The sequence below is a fragment of the Galleria mellonella genome, unplaced genomic scaffold, assembly GCF_026898425.1.
Source record: "Galleria mellonella isolate WM207_F2 unplaced genomic scaffold, CSIRO_AGI_GalMel_v1 utg312, whole genome shotgun sequence".
Taxonomy (NCBI): Eukaryota; Metazoa; Arthropoda; class Insecta; order Lepidoptera; family Pyralidae; genus Galleria; species Galleria mellonella.
In genome coordinates this window covers 3,738,388-3,762,143 of record NW_026442074.1, presented here as the reverse complement: position 1 = coordinate 3,762,143, position 23,756 = coordinate 3,738,388, and the positions used below count along the sequence as shown (strand labels likewise).

The 23,756-nt window shown below is 30.3% G+C and overlaps 1 protein-coding gene across 1 annotated transcript in view; it reads left to right on the top strand.

Moving 5' to 3' along the window:
* Positions 1-23,756, top strand: part of LOC113515231 (uncharacterized) — a 436,442-nt gene that overhangs the window by 367,023 nt on the left and 45,663 nt on the right. Inside the window, exons 3-6 of the mRNA XM_052895915.1 lie at positions 4,947-5,104; positions 13,273-13,323; positions 17,352-17,493; positions 19,704-19,901. Of these exons, the coding sequence (XP_052751875.1) occupies positions 4,947-5,104; positions 13,273-13,323; positions 17,352-17,493; positions 19,704-19,901 (549 nt within the window). The remainder of the gene's footprint in view (positions 1-4,946; positions 5,105-13,272; positions 13,324-17,351; positions 17,494-19,703; positions 19,902-23,756) is intronic.

The window sequence follows — 23,756 nt, the reverse complement described above, 5'->3', positions numbered from 1 at the left end:
AAACTGGCTACTTTAGAAGTTACTTTATTAGCGTTTTCGTCGTGCTATTTGGATTTTTGTTAAACTTAATCTATTTATTTAAAACCTACCTCTTACTTTAAATGAATAAAAATTTAAAAGTTGGGTTATTGTACCTTGATCTACACCAATCTGCCGTATCTTCATTATGATCAAGATACAAAAGACAGCAGCAATGAAGAGGAGAAGAGTCCTTCACACTCAACTACAATGACACCAGATACATCTAAAACAACAGCATTATCTGCTAATCAACTCCATGCAAAAATCTCTAAAGAATTGTAAATGGCTAGAAAGAGAGAATCTAAACTTATATATGGGCATATATTAGATAATAAATAAAAAAAAAAATTCTATGAGAGAATTTCATTCCGTTTTTAAAATATATTGGAAGTTTACAAATGTATAACAACAAGCTATTGTATTCCATTTATAATGATATTTATAACCTTGTTTATATACTGTTCTTGTTTATGTAACGTTCCTACATTTGATTCTAAATATTTCAACTGTTTATGTAATTATAAAAATACTTACAAATTATCTAGATTCAATGTTAATATTAATATACCTTACATTTTAGTTGGCTAACAGACTATTTTTTAAATAATTAATTAGAAACAATGAAAATTTTGAAATTGTTTTTGAAAATTAACAAATAATTGCGACTTTGTTATACTCCGTCAAGCTAAAGTTATAAACGCTCTTCAAAGATCGGTTTAGAAAAATACCACTCCAGAATCGACCTTACTGTCAATCGTCAGTGCGTTTTAATCGTTTTATAATAAGAATAGTTGATATTTTTTTTTTTTTATAATTACTATTTTTACCAAACAAGATCTCCTTTGGACATTATCTACTTGAAAAAATCTTTTGTCATCGTCTCAATTTTAGGCATTTGAGGTCACCTCTCGAGGACCTTCATTCCCTGTCAGTTATCGGTTCTTTGAGCTGTATAAGCATCCCATTATCCATAATATAATATTAGAGGGAGACTTTGTACAAAAGTCGATTGCTTGGTTACCTCTGTCCCATTCGTGTTTCAATCGTGAAGCAGTTGTGTTTGCATGGTTGTGTTTCGGTTTGAAGGGTGGGATATGGCGTGAATTTACTGGGTACAGAGGAATAACACCTGAGTCCTCAGGAATGGCAACGCATGGGGGGTATCATGGGCGAAACAGTATACTCTGTTATGTCCATGGTACTGCTCATGTCTATAGGCGACGGTTACCACTTTCCATCAGGTGGGTCGTCAGCTTGTTTGCCATTCTAAGTAGTATAAAAAAAAAAATAAAAAAAAAATATATTTTTATATTATATTTAGTATATTCTTAACTTTCTTCCCTTTTTATATATCTTATATTATTTTGTTTTCATTTTATTTTAAAACAGGGGTTATCAGGGCTTCGTAACATGTGTATCAGAGGTTCACAATAGGTCAATTAACTGTAAAATATTTACAAACATAAATAATACGTTTGTATTCTTACACTGAAACACGAATAAACAAAACGAATTCAATCGTGACAAATTTATTATGACACAGTGTTTAAAATGCATTAATAATTATGTAATAATTTTTATCGATGTAAAAATAATCATGTAAATCTTTTTAAAACTGGCAACAATATCATTTAAATAAAATAATAAATAAAAACATATTCCTCTTTTAGAATCCCTTAATAAAATTAAATACTTTTTAATTTTTTAGGATTTACTCAATGAATAACTTAATATCATCACAAACTTATTACAAATTCATTTTGTTATATTTAATTTATTCATAGAAACATGTAGATATTATTTAGTATTGCAGAGTAATGCCTGAATAATTAATGAATTGCCTTAAAGCGTATATATATTGCCTAAGGCTTCAATAAGATTACCATTTCATTCTATTTCATAATAGCAATTTAGATTAATGTAGTTATTATTTATACCTATACAGCTATGTAGATATTATATGCTGGATAAAATTATAACATTTAATATATTTTGGACGGTGTGTTCTTGTCCAGTGAAATTAAATATTTTTCCCAAATAAACAAAGATCGAAACATAACAAAAAATGAGTCTATAGTAATATGGCTCGTCCAGTTTCTAACATTTTAAATGCTGACAACCTGGCGAATTTAGGACGTCACTTTTAAATCACTTCTCGTTCTCGACACGCGGAACGCTACAGTTTTGCAAGTACGCGTGGACCAGTCTCGCGAGTTGATGTATTTTTTTAATGTGTTTTACGGCTCTGGATGCAAAATCTTGAGTCTAATATTATTACGGATATACTTGGAATTCAACTTTGCAAAGTCGATGTAATCCATACGCAGTGTTGCTAGGTGCCATTTTTTATTTTTAGCTAAACATCAATTATTTTTCTCCAAATCGATACCATTTTTTCACTTTTATCTAATTACTAATATCACTACGTTTTGCCATGTGTTCGCAAAGTGAACGACGAAAACAACATCTTTTCTAATCCTTAACTTCTTTTATACTCTATTTATTACATTTATTGCCATATTATACGGTATTTTTGTACCGCTGCGTGATTTACAAATATCAAACTTTCAAAACAAATCTTTTCAAAACCAAATTTCTTCAAGTACATTTCACTTTTCTCAAAACATTTTACAAGCATTTCATTATTCCAAAATTTCACTAAGAGAATTTTTTTACCTAATATTAGGGAAAAAGTAACTAATCTGGCAACACTACACATGGCAGTGCTTATCTCCCATAATCGTAAATTGAAATAAACATTGGACCAGGTTCAGCAAATAAAGTGTTAAACTAATGTGTTAAAATAGTTAAGAAGACTTGACATTTTTTTTAAACATATGTTTCTTTAGGAATAAGTATATAATTTCACTGGTAGATCACTTTTTTAATAACTTTAATAATTTAGATTTCACATTTTAAACTTATGAAAAGCAACATCATTTGCATTCTATTTTATTCTTTTGCTTCGCTTTTAAACTCTCATTCAATTAATATAAGTATTTAGTATCTAGATTGAAATTAATACGCTATGTAAATGCCTGTAAAGTTTGTTTTTATAGCAACAAGGAATGTTTTTCTTAAAGCAACAGTGCATTTAAATAAATAACATATAAATATTATGTATAAAAGCATAGAAGAAACTATACCACTCATAAGAATACAGGTGAGTTTAGAAAACTGGGTGTTTTCCAATAAAACCTAATGTACCATAACTTAACCATAGATGTGAAAGTTGGTAAAGATGATTGGATGTTTGTTAGTCAACAGAATAGAATATCTGAACGGATTTGAACATTTGGTACATACGAGTATGTAAGTCCTCGTGTACTTTACGTCTTATGGTAACAACCGTGAAATCTGAATTCCGTAATGTAATATCATATTACATACAATATATGTATTTTATTGTGCAATAATGAATAATAAAATAAATATAATAATAATTTATATATATGTATGTACTGATTAATATTACTAATGAAAATAAAATTAATATATAATATACGTTAATTTCTTATATTGGTAATAATTTGCACGCCGACATAGAGGCAGAATGTATATGGGAAACCTCTTCCGTCTAAAAACTACCTGCATTCTAGCAAAATAAATTCATTTCATTTCAAGAAAAATAATTATGACAGCCCAAGATGAGTATGGTGCTCACAGTATTTTCTTTGATTTCTATGGCACTGCCATTCATTCATGTTTATAGGCGTCGGTTTCCAATTTCCATTAGATGGAACGTTGGTCTGTCTAACACTGCAAGTCCTTTAAAAAATGGATCACAGATACAAAAAAAAATAATAATAATGGTTATTGACGAAATAATAATAATATATTTTATTTATTTCTACTCAGAAACAAGTCAAATTACATATATGATATAATATTTAAATTATATATACAAATTAAATATTTACCTATACAAAAATGTATACATTGTTATTGCACGTGTTTAAGCATTTATATACCGAACCCGTGCTCTTATAATGTAAATGGTATTACCCCATACTTATTTAAAAACAGAAATAAAAACGTATTTTAAATAATTGCACGATATTTTTATTAATCTGATAAATATATTACCCCGTATATAAATATACCTATTGCATGAAATGAAACTCCTGCACAAAACTGCATGCGATGTTATGTAACACGGATAAATGTATACACAACACGTTTATAATATGAGCCTTTCATTTACGAACCATTATCTTTTTTAACACAAATAACAATAAACGTTTCTTATTTTTATATTTATAAATCATAGATGTAGTATAATGTACACAAAATTAAGGTTGTAAGTTTTTTTCCTTATATAAGTGAAAAAAAATGTATCAAAAATCAAAGTATGTTTGTATAATTACAAAATTTATCATTGATTCTTACACTAAGCTGAGCCAGTCCTGTAGGAAACAGGGTTCGTATTACCATATATGTACATGCATAGAGAAATTGACATATCTGATTATTCTCGTAAAAATATATGTAATAAATAATTAACTTGCAAGAACAGATGATAATTGTAACTTAACAGCAGACTACAAACAGTTTTTGTAAACGAATAAAAAAAATATCTACATTAAATTTTTATAAAAAAAAACACACACAGAGTAAGTTAACTAAAAGTTAGCACTACCCTTATTCTGACAAAACTAGTAAATAAATCGATCTACCTCCCTAGAAACATAAAAACAATAAAAAATATATTTCATAGTACTGTACAATTATTACCCCCCCTTATCTAAAATTCAATATCGAAAGATATTATAAAAGAGCTAACCTCTTTATAGTCCAAATTTTTTAAATATATTAAACTGGTTACTTGGATTTGATACTAACTTTTTTGTTCGAAGTTACGCGGGTCCGATACAACATTGTAATAAGAAAAAAAATATAGAACGTTTTTTTTTTTTATTTCACAGGCAGAAGAAGGCACAGGTAGAACATCGGAAGGCGAAGACAACGATGGCAGTGAAACCAACGTCGGGTCTTCCAGGATACTGTCAGCGGCTACGTCAAGAGAGGAAGACGATGATTCTAGCAACAATGTCAGCAGCGAGAGCAAGAGTCCTGGACAAAGGTCAGTATCATCTTACTAGTAAAAACATATGTATATCTTTATATATATGTATATATATATTAATAGAGCTAGACAACTGGAATTTTATGGACATACTATGTTTGTTATTTCCGACAACTGTTTCAACTTCATTCGGTAGTCTTGTTCAGAGTGGGTAGGAAACATAGTAAATTTATCAAATTCCCGTTATCTAATTATATTAATATCAGTATCATGTGTAATACCCAACCTAACAGATTATATTATTTATTGTAAATATATACGTAAACTGTATAAAAATGTACAGCACGTTTTATATAAAAATGCCTTATATGGTATATTTAACAAGAGAACAAATTGTCTCTGTGTAGGTCGTTAACCTTGTTACCATTTATTACAAGAAATCGATAATATTTTTTTATTAAATAAAATATTTTTGCTACTACAATTTGCAGTACATTTTTACATATCTCTTATATAATATAAAACATTACATTTTATATTTCAAAATATACAACTTTTTTAATGTTATTGCAAGTTGTAATTTCTCAAATATCGGATCTTTCTTAACTTTCTTAATTTACAAAAATATATGTAACACGAACTAAAAAAGATTTTCCTGGAATTCTCACGGAAAAGGGAATATTAGGTATGGTCCAAAATTATTCTTATATACGTGTACATCGCTATATGGAGGTTGGATATAATTTTCAAAGTAAAACAAAAGGATTGTACATCACATATTAATAGCTTCCGTTAAAAAGTATCTAAACGACAGTGAAACCCGTATTAAAATCCGTTGCGTGGTTTAGAAGAAATAAACGAAGGATCAAACAGGACAATTCGGATAGTTAATTTATTTTCTTAATTTACTTTATACAATTTAAATGTAAATCTATTCTTCATAGAATGTTAAAAATCATAATAAAAGTAAATATATTTTTTATCCAAATTAAATTTGAACATTTTAAAACAAAAACTAAATCTATAAACGCGTGTAAGTCAAGTATTATTTATGATTGATATCCACACACAAAAGAATAAAAAGTGTGCTATATTTGGCGCAGCGCCTCTCCAGAGACTATTATATCTAGAATAATCTATGAGCTTTTCCAAATAACAAACGCGAAACTTTCCTTAGAGGAGATATAAATATTCTTTGCCCCATTGGAAAATAGATACAACATCTATAGTTAATGAATAGTTTAGGATAGTTTGCTATCTCAAGCTTTGCGCAACGACACGGTTGAAGAATTCTAGTTTATTGAAGCACAACAGATTTCCAATCTATGAATAGTATTTGAATAAATTAATGCCTGTAAATTTAATAGACCAAGTAATGAGAAAAATCATATAAATTAGGTTTTAATACAAATTTACCTAAAATTTTTCGTCATGTATTTAGTGCCTATCTTTAAAAAAATACATTAATAAATAATCATTTGTTTTTTTACTTTATTACGGTCTTCTTATTAGCATCTCATTTTTGGTTATTCTATTTAACAAGAAATGTTTTGATCAATTTAGGAAAATTGATCAAAACACGTCATAGACTAAGAAATTTAATTTGTAAATCATATTAATGTTTTAAGTCGTAGGACATTATTTAGTGATCATATTCTTAAATTCTATATTAATTGATGAGACTTTGTCAAATTAATATAGTAACTCGAATACTATAAAAAAAAAATAGTACAAATACAAAAATAAATCATTATACACAAAGGAAAGTTTACAAATATCACTTAAACTTCACGGAAATAACATTTCAAGTGTTTGCTACGAATTGTTAATTTAAAATTAATTAAGATCACTCAAAGATAGCTAAGTAGCTACGTCGAGTTACATTCGAGTGAGCGATTTTATTGATTCGTTATATTCTGGGATCAGGGCACCTGCTGGCATTGAGTTATATGTCATGACATTTATAAACAACTATTTATTGAAGTCGATGTAATAAATATGACCCACAATAACACTTTCTCTATTATTATTTATTTATGTAAGGCCCTAAAGCGAACGCCATAATCCTGTATTGGATATAGTTCCGCTATTATACTTTCTTTATCTTTATGGAAGTGAATTCTGACCAATATTTATAACCTAAGCTCATAGTATTAATGTGAAATCTTAGATTATATAGATAGAATCTCTCCATACAAATGCTCAGAAAAAGCGGATCAACTTTTTCATACAATCTTGTGTGATAAAGTTATTAGTGGTTCCTTTATATATATTTTTTGTACTAATTTTTACACCTTTTAAAGCGTATAAACTTATTTTATTTATTAAATAATTAAATATAGATACGTCAAGATACATTATGTACGTAAGTATACAGAACACTGTCTATTTATAATATTATTGTCATTTCTAAAATTCCAAAAAGATACATTATGCACTCTGAAACATGTTTCGCACATAGTTAAAAGCTCCTGAAGTGAACATGAGACATTCTGGAGTGAGTAGGACAAATCAATTAATTGATTGAAAGAAAAAAAAAATATTTTGCAAAAATATACGACTACGCCCATATTGGGATCAAAAATGATTAAAAATTATAATAAAGGAACTACATACAAAAAAAAACATTAATAAAGAAACTAAAATAAAAAAAAATGCGTATTATAACAATTTGTACAACAAGTACTGTCTAAATAAAATTTGTAATAAATTGAACGTTTCAATTTGTTACTAATTTTATATAGGCAGTACTTCTATGATAATGTAAACAAAATTGGATCTGTTTAGTAATCAAAAACCTTTTGTCACGTTACGTATTCATTGAATTCTATTGAAAACGACTCGTTTGTCTATAGTATAGATAATTCGGCTACATTGTACAGTACAGATGATTTAACTACATTATTCGACTATACGCGTTTACCATTTGATTACAATTTATATATTTATACATTTTATATAATTTATATATTCTGTATATCGATAATCTTTACTTATATTGCCCAAGATACATGCGTTTCCCCAAGGAATGCTAAGGAGACTGCACTATGCATGTAAACGGCAGTAAAGCAGCAGAGATCAATCGACTACATTGTTGAATGATATATGCTTATCTTTTAAATAAAGCTAAATGAATAAAATGAATACATTTTATTCATTTTTTATTCATCAGATAATTCTAATATGTAGTACTAAAAATGGAAAACATATACATATTATAATCAACTTATTGTCATTAATGATATCAAATAATAAAGAATAAGTAAATATAATAAGTCCATTAAATTACTTTTTTTTTGTAAATATCTGAGTATAGTATTTTCAGAATATTTAATATATTTCTTAATATTTCCAGTATATTTTTGTAAATAAATAAAATAGCGACCCTCCCCATCTTTGCACGGTTTTTTGTGCTCGCAGAGAATGTATTTTTTTTTTATGTAAAAAAATGTTTAATATCAGTATAAAGTATTTCTTTAATTTAATTATTACAAAAAAAAATCAAGTCGTTCCACTTCATAATCCTATTTTAAATTTAATTATATAATTCTTATTTTAGAAATGAATTCTCATATATGCGATTACGAAGGTCTTTAAGCAGTGTGTGTTGCCAGTGATGACCTATGGAACCTAAACATGGTCCTACACGGTTACCTGTATGTAAAAGCTTTAAATTATTCAGTGGGCTATAGAGAGGGCTATGCTTGCTGTTTCTTTGCGTGATAAAATCCGAAATGAGGATTTTTTTTATACAACTTAGAATGGCAAACAAGCTGACGGTCCACCTGATGGAAAATGGTAACCGTCGCCTATAGACATGAGCAATACCATGGACATAACAGAGTATACTGTTTCGTCCATGATAACCCCCATGCGTTGCCATTCCTGAGGACTCAGCTGTTATTCCTCCGAACCCAGTAAATTCACGCCACATCCCACCCTTCAAACCGAAACAGAGCAATGCAAACACAACTGCTTTACGGTTGAAACACGAATGGGACAAAGATACCCAAGCAATCGACTTTTGTACAAAGTCTCCCTCTAGTGAAAAAGAGCAAAAGAGCCAAAGTAACCGACATAGCCTGAAGGATAAGCAAGCTGAAATGGCAATGGATTGGTCACATAGCTCGAAGAAGCAACAACCGATGGGAAAGAAAGGTTCTTGAACGGCAACCCCGTACAGGCAAAAGCAGTGCTCGAAACCTCTAAACTAAATGGAGTGATGACCTCAAATGCTCTGCAGGAAGTCAGTGGATGCATGTAGATCAGGATCGTTTCTTATGGCAATCAGTGGGGAAGGCCAACGTTCACCAGTGGACAGATAATGGCTAAGATGATAATAATATAATAGAAACAACTGTGATTGTTGTCAAAATTGAAACTTTATTACACTGTGATAGAATTTAATATTCAAAATTATTACAATTCTATTAAGTAAAATTTCCTTAAATATTCCAAAACAACTCTCCGACCGTCGACCGTAAGATAATTAATCGCTTCACTGATTTAATTATTCAATTGACACAGTACGATTGAATTTATTTACTAATCAAAGAGCTCTTGTTGCGTTACGGTAAATTAAACTTTATTGTCGGACTTTACGATGTAAATTTATTAAAATTTGTATTAACTTAATAGATTTTGACCGCAGCTTTGTAGGCGTACGTAACCACTTCTAGATGGCGTATCGAGAAAAAAACATTCAAGAAATTTTAAGTTACATCTTCAGGAATAAAACTGTGAAACACACATTCAATTTAGTATAGTATTTTTTGCGTGATTCCCGAACAAACATATAGACAAACAAAAATTCAGAAAGTTATTGTTTTGACTCTTATTGCTCCTATTATTTATTTATTCAACGCAGACTTAATGCTATTAGGGCCTTTCTTATGTTTTTTTTTTTTCTTAAACATATCCTCTTAATATATATATCGTTTAGCTGCAATTTAAATGTATTTATACCTGTGTTTATACTTTCATTATTTTATTTACACACACACACATACACATTGGTGTTATTATAGTTTATAACACACCTACAATAAGATTGATGTAAGATCATCTATCAGCGAGCCAAAGAAGCGGATTTATATTTCTCTTCGGCAGTTGAACATGGATAGAAGATACATAGATACAATTGTAATGTGGGTATTTCATAGCATTATAAAAAGAGATATACAATTGAGCACGGACGTGTTTCATTTATTACAATAATATATTTATAACAAAAATAAATAGAATAATAACAAATAAAAAGTAAAATGCAGATTTTGCTACGCAAAAATTCATCAAAAAGTATTACCAGTGTTAATGAATGAATGAACTGAACTTTTAATCTGATATTTTAATTTGGTTGTTTTGCGAAATCATTATTTTATGGACAATCATAAACTAAATTGATAATAATTTTGACATAAACATATTAGAAACTTAGTTCATATCGATTCTTATAATAAAGGTTTCGCTGTAATGGTACAGCAATATATTTTTATCGAATTTGAAATAAATTTAGAGAAATGACATCTATAAGTGAACCCAAATGGCTACATAAACAATATAAACGAATCAAGAACAATCGGAAAATTGTTTAAAATACTAATTAAATTTACTATGTATACAGGAAATACTTAAAGAGGTCTATTCTTCCACTTGAGACACTCGCTGACAGGCTACAGGCTTAAATTATTGTTACAAGCTAACAATGGCTTCCCACGTCATTTAGGTTATGTTACCACAATTAGGTTATGTTACGAATTGGACACGGTATTATAACCAGCTACTTTACTGTTCAAAATGAACTTTTACATTGACAATTTAAGTTTTTTTTTAAAAAAAAGTTGATAATAATATATATATATATATATATATATATATATATATATATATATATATACATTATATCAAGTCAACAGACGGCATTTTTATAAATAGTAAATAATATATAACAACAAGAACCAGCATAATTTATAAACATTTACTATAATATTATAAATGTGAAAGTGAGTTTGTTTGTTGCCTTATAGCACCTTAAACCAATCACTATGAAATTTAGTATACAAATGCTATATGGAATAAAGAAGAATATAGCCTACTTTCTTCCCTAAACATATCCCCGTCACGCAGACGTAGTCGCGGGTAAAAGCTAGCAATATATAATTATGTTTATACTAGTTGCTAACAGTAGCTACAAGCCCTAATAAACACAACAACGCAAATATAACCATTACTAAATATTTACATGGTTACAAAATTATACGGTATGGAAAGATAAACCTTGAAATTAGGTAGACTTTTGTTTATCCTTACTAATACTGTAAATATGAAAGTGAGTTTGTGTTTTTCTTGCTCTATAGAGCCTTTACGGCTTAACTAGAGGGAGACTTTGTACAAAAGTCCTTTGCTTGGGCACCTCTGTCCCATTCATGTTTCCACCGTGAAACACTTATATTTACATGGCTGTGTTTCAGTTTGAAGGGTGGGATATGGCTGTGAATTTACATAGTACAGAGGAATAACACTTGAGTCCTCAAGAATGGCAACGTAAGGAAGGTATCATGGGCGAAACAGTATACTCTGTTATATCCATAGTATTGTTCATATCTATAGGTTACCATTTTCCATCAAATGGGCCGTCAGCCTATTCACTATTCTAAGTGCATAAAAAAACCAACCGTAATGATATCCAAAACACATGTAATATTTGAAATGAACAAAAGCATAGATTACTTTTTACCCTGATTCATCGATATATTCGATTACAAAAATAAATAAATAAACCTATATATTCTGTTTACAAATATTTTAAGTCTCTACCGTACGAAACGTATACAGAATATTTACCCTACTACGCAATAGAGTATTCCATGCTGATCAGGCGCCACCCACGAGGGGGTTACGTTTTCGCAAAGTGGTAAAAAATTATGCAGAATTGCATTTTTAATGTTTATTTTTCTAACGTAATTAAAAAAACATTTATAAATATATTATTTGTATTATTGTAATGTTCTATTCTTGGTTTTTAGTGAGCGCATTGATAAATCTGTGAACCTCACGAAATACATATATATATATATATATATATATATATATATATATATATATATATATATATATATATATATATATATATATATAAATAAATGAATAAATACTATTACAAGTGGCAAAAGTTATTAAAATATTTGCATATTTCTTACACAATCACACAATGTGTGATCAGATTTGAACGAAATTTATTTGTAAACGGTATATAAATATAAGATTATTAGATAGGTTACTTTAGTCACGTGAACAAAGTTGAAATCATCTACGTCAGCCTAAAAATTTTATACACAAAATAATCGACGTCAATTTTGACAAAAAATGTTGTTTGCGCATACTTTTGGTGGATTATCTTGAATCGTATAAATTAATATAAATTAGTTTAGATACATATGTCAAAAAATATACGTCAAACACTCTTAAAATCTCCTTCATTTATTAAGTCGATTAAAAAATGCATTTGATTGTAACAAACTACGTTAACACAGTTTTTAATAGGGTCTAAAGCTATAAATACTGTCATAATATGTAAAGTATGCATATGATTATGTGCATATATTTTATTAACATATATATATATATATATATATATATATATATATATATATATTTTAAATAGCGCAATAAAGAGTTACCACATTTTAGCTTTATTATTACCAATACCTACTCGCAATACAAAAATTATATATATTATATATGTATAATAATTAAACCAAAACTGAGCATTAAGTGTATATTTTCCCCGCCCTAGATTAATGAGCAAGTTGACTCCATTCTCGACGAATGGAAGGCATGACGACATGTAAGTCGATAAAGCGTCCATAGCTTGGGAAATGTATAATTGAAACCGTAGTAAACGCACGACCCAATACTATCATCAATAGCAATTAATGGCAAACAATTAATTTATCGAATAACTTTTTTATCCAGTAGTGAAACCCATATCATAGTTGAATTTCCAATCTTATTTGTAACGTATTAAAATAGTTAATATTTTGTACGTTACAAACTGGTAATAATACTTATTTACTTAAGAATACAAGTAAATATTTGTAATTAGAATAAGCTATGAAACCAGATAGGTAACCTGTTACCTGCCTACGTACAATTTCCACTGTATTCTAAATTTATTAATGTGAACACCAAAACTGAGCATTAAGTGTATATTTTCCCAACCCTAGATTGTTGAGCAAGTTGACTCCATTCTCGACGAATGGAAGGCATGACGATATGTAAGTCGATAAAGCATCCATAGCTTTGGAAATGCTTAGCTGGAACCGCTGAAATCCTAGCGAAACGCACGACCCAACACCAAGCCAATAAATGAATGCTCAATAGCAGTTAACGGCCATGTACAGACATATGGAATGACTTTTATGTATTGCGTTTTCGAATACCTCCAAAGAATTTTATTGATATAGAATTTTTAATGAAGTGTCAGGTGCCGAAATATACCGTCGAGAAATATACCAAAAAACAGTCATTTTGTTTTTTTTTTTTTTTTTATAAAAAATTGAAAATCTGAAAATATATAATGTGTTGATAATATCATAAACTAGCCATCCACCCCAGCTTTGATTGGGAAGATAGATAAATAAATGCATATTTTCTATTAGCTTCATTAGGTAAATTTTTGATACCTTGGATTACATTACTGTAATTTTTATAGGAATCTATAGCTTTTTTAAAATAATATATAATCTCTATTACTCGCTGATAATGAAGCATTCTATAGGTGTAAGAATTTTTAAAATCCCTTGAACAGTTTTTGAGTTTTTCCATTACAAACAAATAATCAATCAATCTTTCCTCTTTATAATATTAATACAGATACAATGACAGTCAGTGTGAAAAAATTACAAATTATAAAAGTAATACCACTTTTTTACTAAGCATTTATTGGACGTTTTTGTTAAAACATTTCTAGATACACATCTTACCTAGATGTTATTGATCGAAGTTATGCGTTTTGAAACATTTGAAAAAAACTAATGAACATTTGCCTACAATAGTTGGCAAATACTATAATAATAGTATTTCTTTCATGATAATAACTAGGAATGCACTCAGCTCGGATAGCATAGAGATGTGTCTTCAGTCTTATATAGTACTGAAGTTTAAATAACTAAGTTTAAACTTGTCTCAGAATTAGTAACATGAATATTATTAATAAGTTGAAAGAATACTTACCGATTTTCAATTTAGTAACCAGATAGTCACTTCACAATCTTTATTACTTTGATAAACATTATTTACTATTTATACCATAATAATTTTCACATTTCAAATTCCGAAAGAAATTTATTCATACATCAAAACTTTTTATCGATTATGACCTTTAAATTAGTAACCAATTAGTCATTCCATATGCCTGAACGGCCTTAATGCATTATAAATGCGACACAACTCTTATTGGCGCCCTTATCACGAGGTCTGCATAGTAACTGTATTAGACAATTACCTGCACAGTTGGAAATAGCGTCACTGTTATGCTAAGAACACGTAATATTGTACACTCCGTGAACGATTAGTGAAACGCTGATTATTTTCGTATTGTGCATGTTGTTATGTGGAGTCTCGGACACAGTTTATATGACAATGCCGTGAGTTACGAATCGATAAAAAATAATAATATGAAATTTGCATTAAAACAAGTGTTAGTTTTAATAGTAATTATAATTTATTAGACTCAACTAGTGTTATAAATTTAAGAGCGCTCATACTTTAGCTTGCCAAAGTATGGCAAATTAACTGTTAATTTTCAAATGTTAAACATTTTTCCATGTCTCTAATTGATTATTTAAAAAAAATGTCTTCTATCAAACTAAAACTGTATCTATAATATACGTTAGCACTTGCAAATTAATTCATTTAGTTTTAAATGTATTAGAATTCGATTCACTTGATCTTACTCTAATAAAAACTTTTCACTTTACAAAAATCAAATTTTCAATGACAACTTAATATCTATTACATTAGCATTTTAGTTCGGTTCAGAAATGTTGAAATATGTCAAATTATTTTTGTAAATTGACAGATAATTACGAAACTGCCGCACTTCGACGAAGCTGAAATAATGAATACCCTTACATTTGACTTTGTTATCTCTTGGCTTCCAAATTTGTTAGACCAATCGTCATGAAATTGAACATACAAAATAATTTGGAATGAAGGAATACGTAATTTATTTTTTATCGCAGTCAATAAATACATCTCTGTCACGCGGATAAAGTCTCGGCATGACTTTGAATAAATAAATACATGAGTATACAACATGGGGAACAAAAGAAAATAAGCAATAGACACAAAAGATACACTTGTCCGCGTAACCGGGTCAGTCGGATAACGCTGATAACAGTAGAATTGTTGTGACAATAGTAGAATTGTTCCCAGCCATGTTAAATTAAAATATGTTTAGCAAAATATGGGTATATCAAATGTCGTTCACCACAACAGTTTACAAATGTCTCTAATTACGCTATTAGGGATTATAGTCGTGAACATATTTTGATACCAACTTCAAGAAAGACTTATTCAATATATCCGTGATTTAACAATATTATAAAAAAATATATTAGAATAGTACTTCTAAAGGAAGAGAAATATTTCGGTTTCAATCAAGAAATTGGTAAAGGGTAAAATATATTACGTCGACCCCAACAGACGGTATTAGAGCATCGTCATGGTGATTACAGATGTAAATTCATAATATAATTTGTATTATTAAAAAACCAGCTATGTAAGTTGATATGTAAACGAACCTTTAAACTGCTTTAAATATTAAAACTAAATTATCAAAAAAAGTATTGACTAGGTATTTAGGTTTAAAACATTTCCTTTTTATCTTAAAGCTGTCAGTTGCTCCAAGATCAGATGTGTAGGTATATCTGATTTTGATGTTTTTAAAAAATATAAATTTATGTTGTTTCAATTAAAATACCATTCTGAAATTAGAACCTATTACATTAGCATCTAATCAACATTATAGTTGCTATTTAAATTAACACCCGTCTATCTTTAATGCATTTATGTATTAAAAGAATTATTCTAAGATTACAAAATACGTAATAGTATTTATGATGAAAAAACGATATTTATGCTGAATCCGAATCATTTTAATATTTTGCATTTAACCTACTAGTATCTAATTAAATCTCTTTTAATAGTATTAAATCGTTCGCAACTCACGGCACGGGCTTCCACCGACATACTCACTGCACAGTACACTACATCAACACGTTTATCCACGTATAACACGATACATCCCTTTATAGGCGACCGATCATTGCATCGAGCTCGTCAAGCTCTCGGAAGTCCATCCTGGACTATGAGAGGCAAGGATCAGACACAGACAAATGCGGCCATAAATGGAGACACGTTCAAGCTGTTATGGCATACTACCAGGCTCTCAGGAAAATTAAAAGGTTCGATAACGCGTGTGGACAACGGTAACACCGTATCGTTGTCATTTTATCCTTGTGTGTTTATGATTTCCCACTAATATGCTACCTTCGTCTGTATAGGCCTTCGGGAATGGTACTTTACTCACTGGATTTTGTGTGTTTTTCTTGTGAATATTGTGTCTATACTAAGTAGTTCACCTTGAAGAGACTCTACTTTCCTACTATTACTTGGGAGACCTCGTGTTAATGTTCAATGTTTAATGCATTTGTTTTGAACGTTTCAATTTGATAGATTGACAATTTAGTATTAAGCTCTTGACTAATTAGACGCAAATTAGAATATTTAGTTTTAGATGCGTTAGAATTCAATTCACTTGATCTTACTCTACAAATATATATATATATATACTTTTTAATATGAGATTTAATTTTTATTTTTCTAGTTAATATTGCCATGCCGCATGTAAATAAAGGTAGATTATTTGTTTGCACGTTACTAAAATTACGTTTCAGTTCACGATAAAATGTGTGAAAGGCACTTGATTAATAAATAGAAGCATATTTGAAATTAAAATTTAGATTGTTTCCATTTTCTTTGCTATCTACTTATAATTTTAATGATTCTATAATCAAACGAAATATATGTACAATTTTCACACTCTTGTTACCTCATAGAGGTATACTTTTTTATGAAAATTAAATTGAGCTGAACCTTGCTAAAATTTCTCCATCTACCTTTAAATACTAATAATATTTTCTGGAAGCATGGCTCCTTTTGCTTACGACAATTGCCCTTCAAGTTTCACTAGCTAATATATTTTAGAATAATATTAATATATGTGGATGGAATAATCCAGAACAAAGTCCAACCAAAGGTGGAGGAAGCTTCGCACGACCGTGCAGCTCGGATCGGCGATACAGAAGAAGGCGACACTGAAGAGAGAAGACTCATTTCTGAAGAGATTCTCCACGAGACAGACGCCGGCTACGCAGGAAACTGTAAGTTATTGTTATATTTATCTATCACGTGTCATGCCCATGTAACATAGGGAAAGGGATTATTAGTAACAGAGACTAGTGATCCCACTGCAAGTAATATTAGGTCGACCTCGCTTCCTCATCATCATCGTGACAGATTCATCAGAATTAATCTTGGCCTTCATTCTCATCTATCATCTCTCACAAGTACCCTGCCAGCTTTAACTAATTACGCAGGTGAGATTTACTATTCCATTAATATCCACTAAAAAAACACTACTCTTATTGCATGATGTCGTCTACGATTCTATTTCCTTAATAGTACGTTAATTTTTAATTATTTTACAATAAAGACTAAAATGACCAAAATAATATTTGTCATTAAATTTAAAGGCACAGACATTGTTTTACTACATGTCGTCCTAAACAAGTAGCAATCTACCAATAGATACGTTTTCGATAATGATAAAAAAGGCAACAGACTTTGCTGTCTCTTTCTAACCTATGTATTCGATATTGAAAACCTATCTATAACAACATAAGTATAGTTTACATATATATATTAATTCATTATAATTTATACATGAATTATATAACAGTAGCTAATTATGATTGTTGTACCACAACATCGAAATAATTTGATATTGTATATCGAATAGTATTGATGAAAATTCTAAATTAATCTTGAACAAATTTCCAATCAAAAACTTTGGATAAGACTATTTTAATTTATTTTATATAATGGACTAGAAAATTGAGTTTCTAAACGCCCATTCAAAATTTGTAAGGGTTTATTTAGTGATTTAAATAACAAAAGCTATAAATAAGGTCAAACTTCCTTAAATACTATAGCGTAATAAATAACAGATTTTCTACTTGGTTGCAAGCAAAATTAGGGACTCAATAAATGTTGTAAATATCAACTATATACATGGCATACTTACTATAATACTTTGTCAATTTTGAAGACTAAAGTATAATGTCAATGGTTCTCCTTATAACAAAAATACACTGGTTTCTGTATTATAATACCAATAATATTACTACTGAAATACAAGTATTGTTTGTGAAGGTTGATGTGAAAATAGAAAAACAAGCAGTGGACAGCAGCAGTATAATGGAAAGATGTAACACATTTAAGCAAAAATAATAAAATTTAAATTAGTAAAAAAATATATATATATAAAATGGTCCACGTTGTGGACAATAACAATTAACCGAATCGCATAAATCTTCTAACATTGTTTTCCTTGAAGTCAATGAGCTCATAGTATTTATGACTGAAAAAACAATAAACAGTATGACTTACTAAACTACAAAAAAAGTGTCAAAAAACATATAAAAAAAAAACAATAATAATACTAATATAATTATGTATAAAAAAGCCGGCTGGCCAAGCTGCCCGCAACAGTATTCTCATTCTAAACTCTTCTTCATTCTATTGTAGAGCCGTCGGCTTGTTGCTATTCTAGATGTTATAAAAATATTAAAACATATTTCAATCGTATAGTAAGAAAATTACATATGGTACTAAACATTATTCCAAGAAAGATATTTAAAACGTAATAAGAGAGCTTAGATTGCACGAACACATTTATCTTGCAAACTTTTCAGCATCAAGGAACTTGTACTTAGAAATTTCCAACTTTGTAACAGATTGTACTCACAAATTGTAGTATATATATACGAGCAGAACATGCTATATAATCTTTACTTTTAAATAACCACATTAAAACATTTAATACTAATTCACCCCATATTTATTATAATCTCTCTTGAAGAAAATTAATCCAGTAATTCCAACTCCGAAATATCTTAATATTTTTCATCAGCGCTCGTAAAAGCAAAATAAGGATTTTGAAGCCGCAAATCAGAGTTCATCGCTAGAACAACATTAAATCTAAAGTAGTTGCATGTTTTTGATATAATTTTTAATTGATGTAGAAAATTCTGTAATTTGTCCTGGTATATATAATTTATCGTAGTGCAGTACGATAGAATATGATTGTATCGTTACGATAAAATAGATTCAAGATAATATATAGATACTATATTACAGGCGTGCACAGCATGATATTGTCTTGTATGTATATATTTAAAAGCGTTTCTATACTGCTGTATAAATTTTGATTATATCGTGACGATATAATCGTACCATACTATATAAACACCTAATGTCAACCTTACAGTAACTATACAAGAATCTTTATTGTTTGATAATATTTCAACAGGTAGAAGATACAGGTTCGGAAGGTGCAACCGGTGAACATAGAACAGCAAACAGACAAAGGCGAAGAAAAGTCAGGGCTCCTCGTACAGTGGTGAATCCAGATGAGAATTTCTACTTCTATTGGCTCTGGTTGATCACCCTGTGTGTATTGTACAACTTCTGGACTTTGATTGTGAGACAGAGCTTTCCAGAATTGCAGGTCAGTATAGACATATTATAGGGTATGAAAATTGTACCTTGTATCTACATTTTAATGGACTTGATAACTCATAAAAAGTTAATGCTGGCCAAAAATTTTCACGACATAATCTGTCATATCTGTGACACTGTAATTTGAAACGAAATGACACTGTATATGTCTAAAAGAAATGCTTATTGCTCACAATATCAACTTATAGCTTGTTTCCCATTTTAAATGACACAATAAATAATTCATCTACTTTTTCTTTTCTTATGTTACTATTCAAATCTCTATTTGTAACATTGTCTATTTATTAAATATGATCAATCATACTGTAGTGTTTCATAATGTAGATATAAATTTATGTCAAAATAAAATTATCGATTTTATTTTTACAATTGAATACTGGATAAGGAGGTACAGAGGTATAATACCTGAGTCCTCAGGAATGGCAACGCATGAGGAGTATCATGGGCGAAACAGTATACTCTGTTATGTCCATGGTACTGATTATGTCTATAGGCGACGGTTACTATTTTCCATCAGGTGGGCCGTCAACTTGTTTGCCATTCTAAGTGCATAAAACAAAATTGGAATAATATCCATTCATTAAACATATTTGTTCTTTTATGACATACAAAATGTACAGTAGAATCGACATAATATTTTACGACATAACATTATCTTAATTTTATATTCTGAAGTGCCTATATAAAGATAATTTTTTCTAATACCAAAAGTTATTACTTTTTTACTTTTCATTTAAGAGTTTCCTCTTGTCGGTGCAACTAATTCATGCATCTTCCTCCAGCCAGCTCTATCCCAGGCCATATCCTTTATCTCCCTATACGACATGACGCCTAGTGTTTCCTTTATCTGTCCCATGTAGTTAATCCTCGGTCTTCCTCTTCCTCTTTTGCCCTCTATCTTTCCTTCTATTATGCTCTTAAAAAAATCGTCATGTCGTATAAGGTGGCCCAGCATTTTGCCTCTTCTATTCTTTATTATTATGAATAATATATATATATATATATATATATATATATATATATATACCAAAAGTTATTATGATCTAAAAATTCTCTACAGAATACCTGAGGTGAGGTTATTAAAAATACCGATGTGATATCAGTAGTCAAGCCAGTAGTTAGATAATGATCGACAATTTGTTCAGCCTGGAGAAAAGGGATTGTTAGCATTGGAGTTTGACAGCCCCATTGCTAGCCTTACCTATACCTTATTAGGTCGACCTCCACGTGGTTCTCCCTGGAAACCATCGTGAACAATTCTTGTGGAATTCGTCACGATGGGCTAACTGACCTGCTTTATCCTCACCTATCATCCTTCACTGGTGCCCCGCCAGTGTCTACCGATAGCGCGGGTGGGGTTACCATTCCATTATCACACATTAAAAAAAATTGTTCAGCCTTTTAGATCTAAACATTTGTACTACAAATAAGAGTACAATCACAATATTTTTAATCCTTACATTCTTAAAAAAAAGGTGATCGATTGCGGTAGACTTTTTAAAGTAAGTATGTTAATTAGTTTGTTACTTTTATATGCTACAACAACCGTAATAATAACAGTATGCTTGTTTACTACCTCAGTAGTATAAAAAAAAAGTTAACCCGTCGTCGTAAAATTTGGCATACAATAGTATTTATGGTGGAGAAGAATTTAAGCTATTTTTCTGGATTCGTGGGGCCCCGAGGCCATGAATCTTTTCAAAGAGATTTCACGCCGGCTGGTGGAAACCTCTGGTGACCAGAAGGCTGACCTATACTTTGGTCAACGCATTTCCATTGCTATTCAGCGTGGAAATGCAGCAAGTATCCTAGGCACCCTACCAGCTGGAAGTGATCTCAAAGAATTTTTTTATCTTTAATTTTTTTTTAATTACTTATCTCTAATTATATATCTAGGTTATTTATACATCAATGTAATTAACATGTGAGCTATTTTTTATCCTGGTCATAACCAGGTGATGCGAATAAAAATACTTTATTTCTAAATTCTTACTAATATTAAAAATGTGAATGTGAGTTTGTTAAATTATAACGCCTTAATGGCTTAACCTATCACTATGAAACTTGATGTATTTGATCAAGTCGCTGGTAAAAAATATTCTAAAATAAACCTAACAATATAATAATTCCCTTAAAGATGTTTAACCTATGGAGGATTTAGTCTTAAAACCACACGTTTAAATCAAATACGACTTCTCACTTTAACGGGATTGGAATTCCCTTAGGAGTGGTTTGAACTCCGCACTTACCCCACTGTTTACTCGGTCCAGCGTCTAGGGAAATAAATAAAAGAGTATTGCATTGAGTGCAACGTCTTTCAGTTTGAATAAACACAGCTGTAGTCATTCTAGCGGTCCTAATTCGATTGCTATTCTTTTGTTTTTTAATTTTTAATCTTAATTGATTTTTATAATAAAAAGTGCCTATATCCTTCTCCGTCTCATATTTAATACTGATTGATTAAACCTTTAGGCACGATACGGTAAATAAACAAACTTTACCAGAGGGAGACTTGGTACAAAAGTCGTTTGCTTGGGTACCTCTGTCCCATTTGTGTTTCAATCGTGAAGCAGTTGTTTGCATGGCTGTGTTTTAGTTTGAAGGGTGGGATATGGCGTGAATTTTACAGGGTACAGAGGAATAACACCTGAGCCCTCAGGAATGGCAACGCATGGGGGTATCGTAGGCGAAACAGTATACTCTGTTATGTCCATGGTACTTCTCATGTCTATAGGCGACGGTCACCATTTTCCATCAGGTGGGTCGTCAGCATGTTTACTATTCTTAGGTGTATAAAAAAACGAATTCACTTTCACATTTATACTATTAATGAAAATTTAGGATTAAAGATTTTTATCCTCATGACCTTGATAAGAGATAAAATACCGGTCACGTGCGCGTTCCGTTCACGAGCGCACACAACGAGTATTCCGTACATAAATATATTTGATATAAATGTTGTTTTTCCATCCCATAAAATACGTAGGTATATACCAAAGTAATTGGTTAAGCTGTTAACACACAAGAGGTTTTTTTATGGGCGATAATGGAATGGTATCCACCTGCGCTATCGGTATATACCGGCGGGGCACCAGTGAAAGATGATAGGTGAGAATGAAATAGGCCAGTTAACCCATCGTGACAAATTCAACAAGAATTGTTCAGGATGGTTTTCAGGGGGAACCACGTGGAGGTCGACGTAATAGGGCATATTGCTAGCAATGGGGCTGTCAAACTCCATTGCTAACAATCCCTTTCCCCCCGGTATCCATATTACCCATGTCTATCTATTAATGATAGCATCAGTAGTAATTTTAGTCACGTTTGTGATTAAGTACCTACATAGCACGCTGACGAGTTCGAAGACATATTTAGATATATAATTTTCATTGGTAAAAATCCCTTTCCCCCCACATACAAGAGGTGACAAATAAATATCGCACATTCACATTTTTAATATTAGTATGGACTAAAGATGTGTACTGTTAAAACGTTCTAGCCGGGGGGAAAGGGATTGTAACTGAGACCTATAAAATCAAAAGCAGCTAAACGCCATAAAACTGATTTTTCTCTCACCAGAGAGAGACTTTGTACAAAAGTCGATTGCTTAGGTACCTCTGTCCCATTCGTGTTTCAACCGTAAAGCAGTTGTTTGCATGACTGTGTTTTGGTTTGAAGGGTGGGATATGACGTGAATTTACTGGGTACAGAGGAATAACACTTGAGTCCTCAGGAATGGCAACGCATGAGAGGTATCATGGGCGAAACAGTATACTCTGTTATGTCCATGGTACTGCTCATGTCTATAGGCGACGGTTACTACTTTCTATCAGGTGGGCCGTCA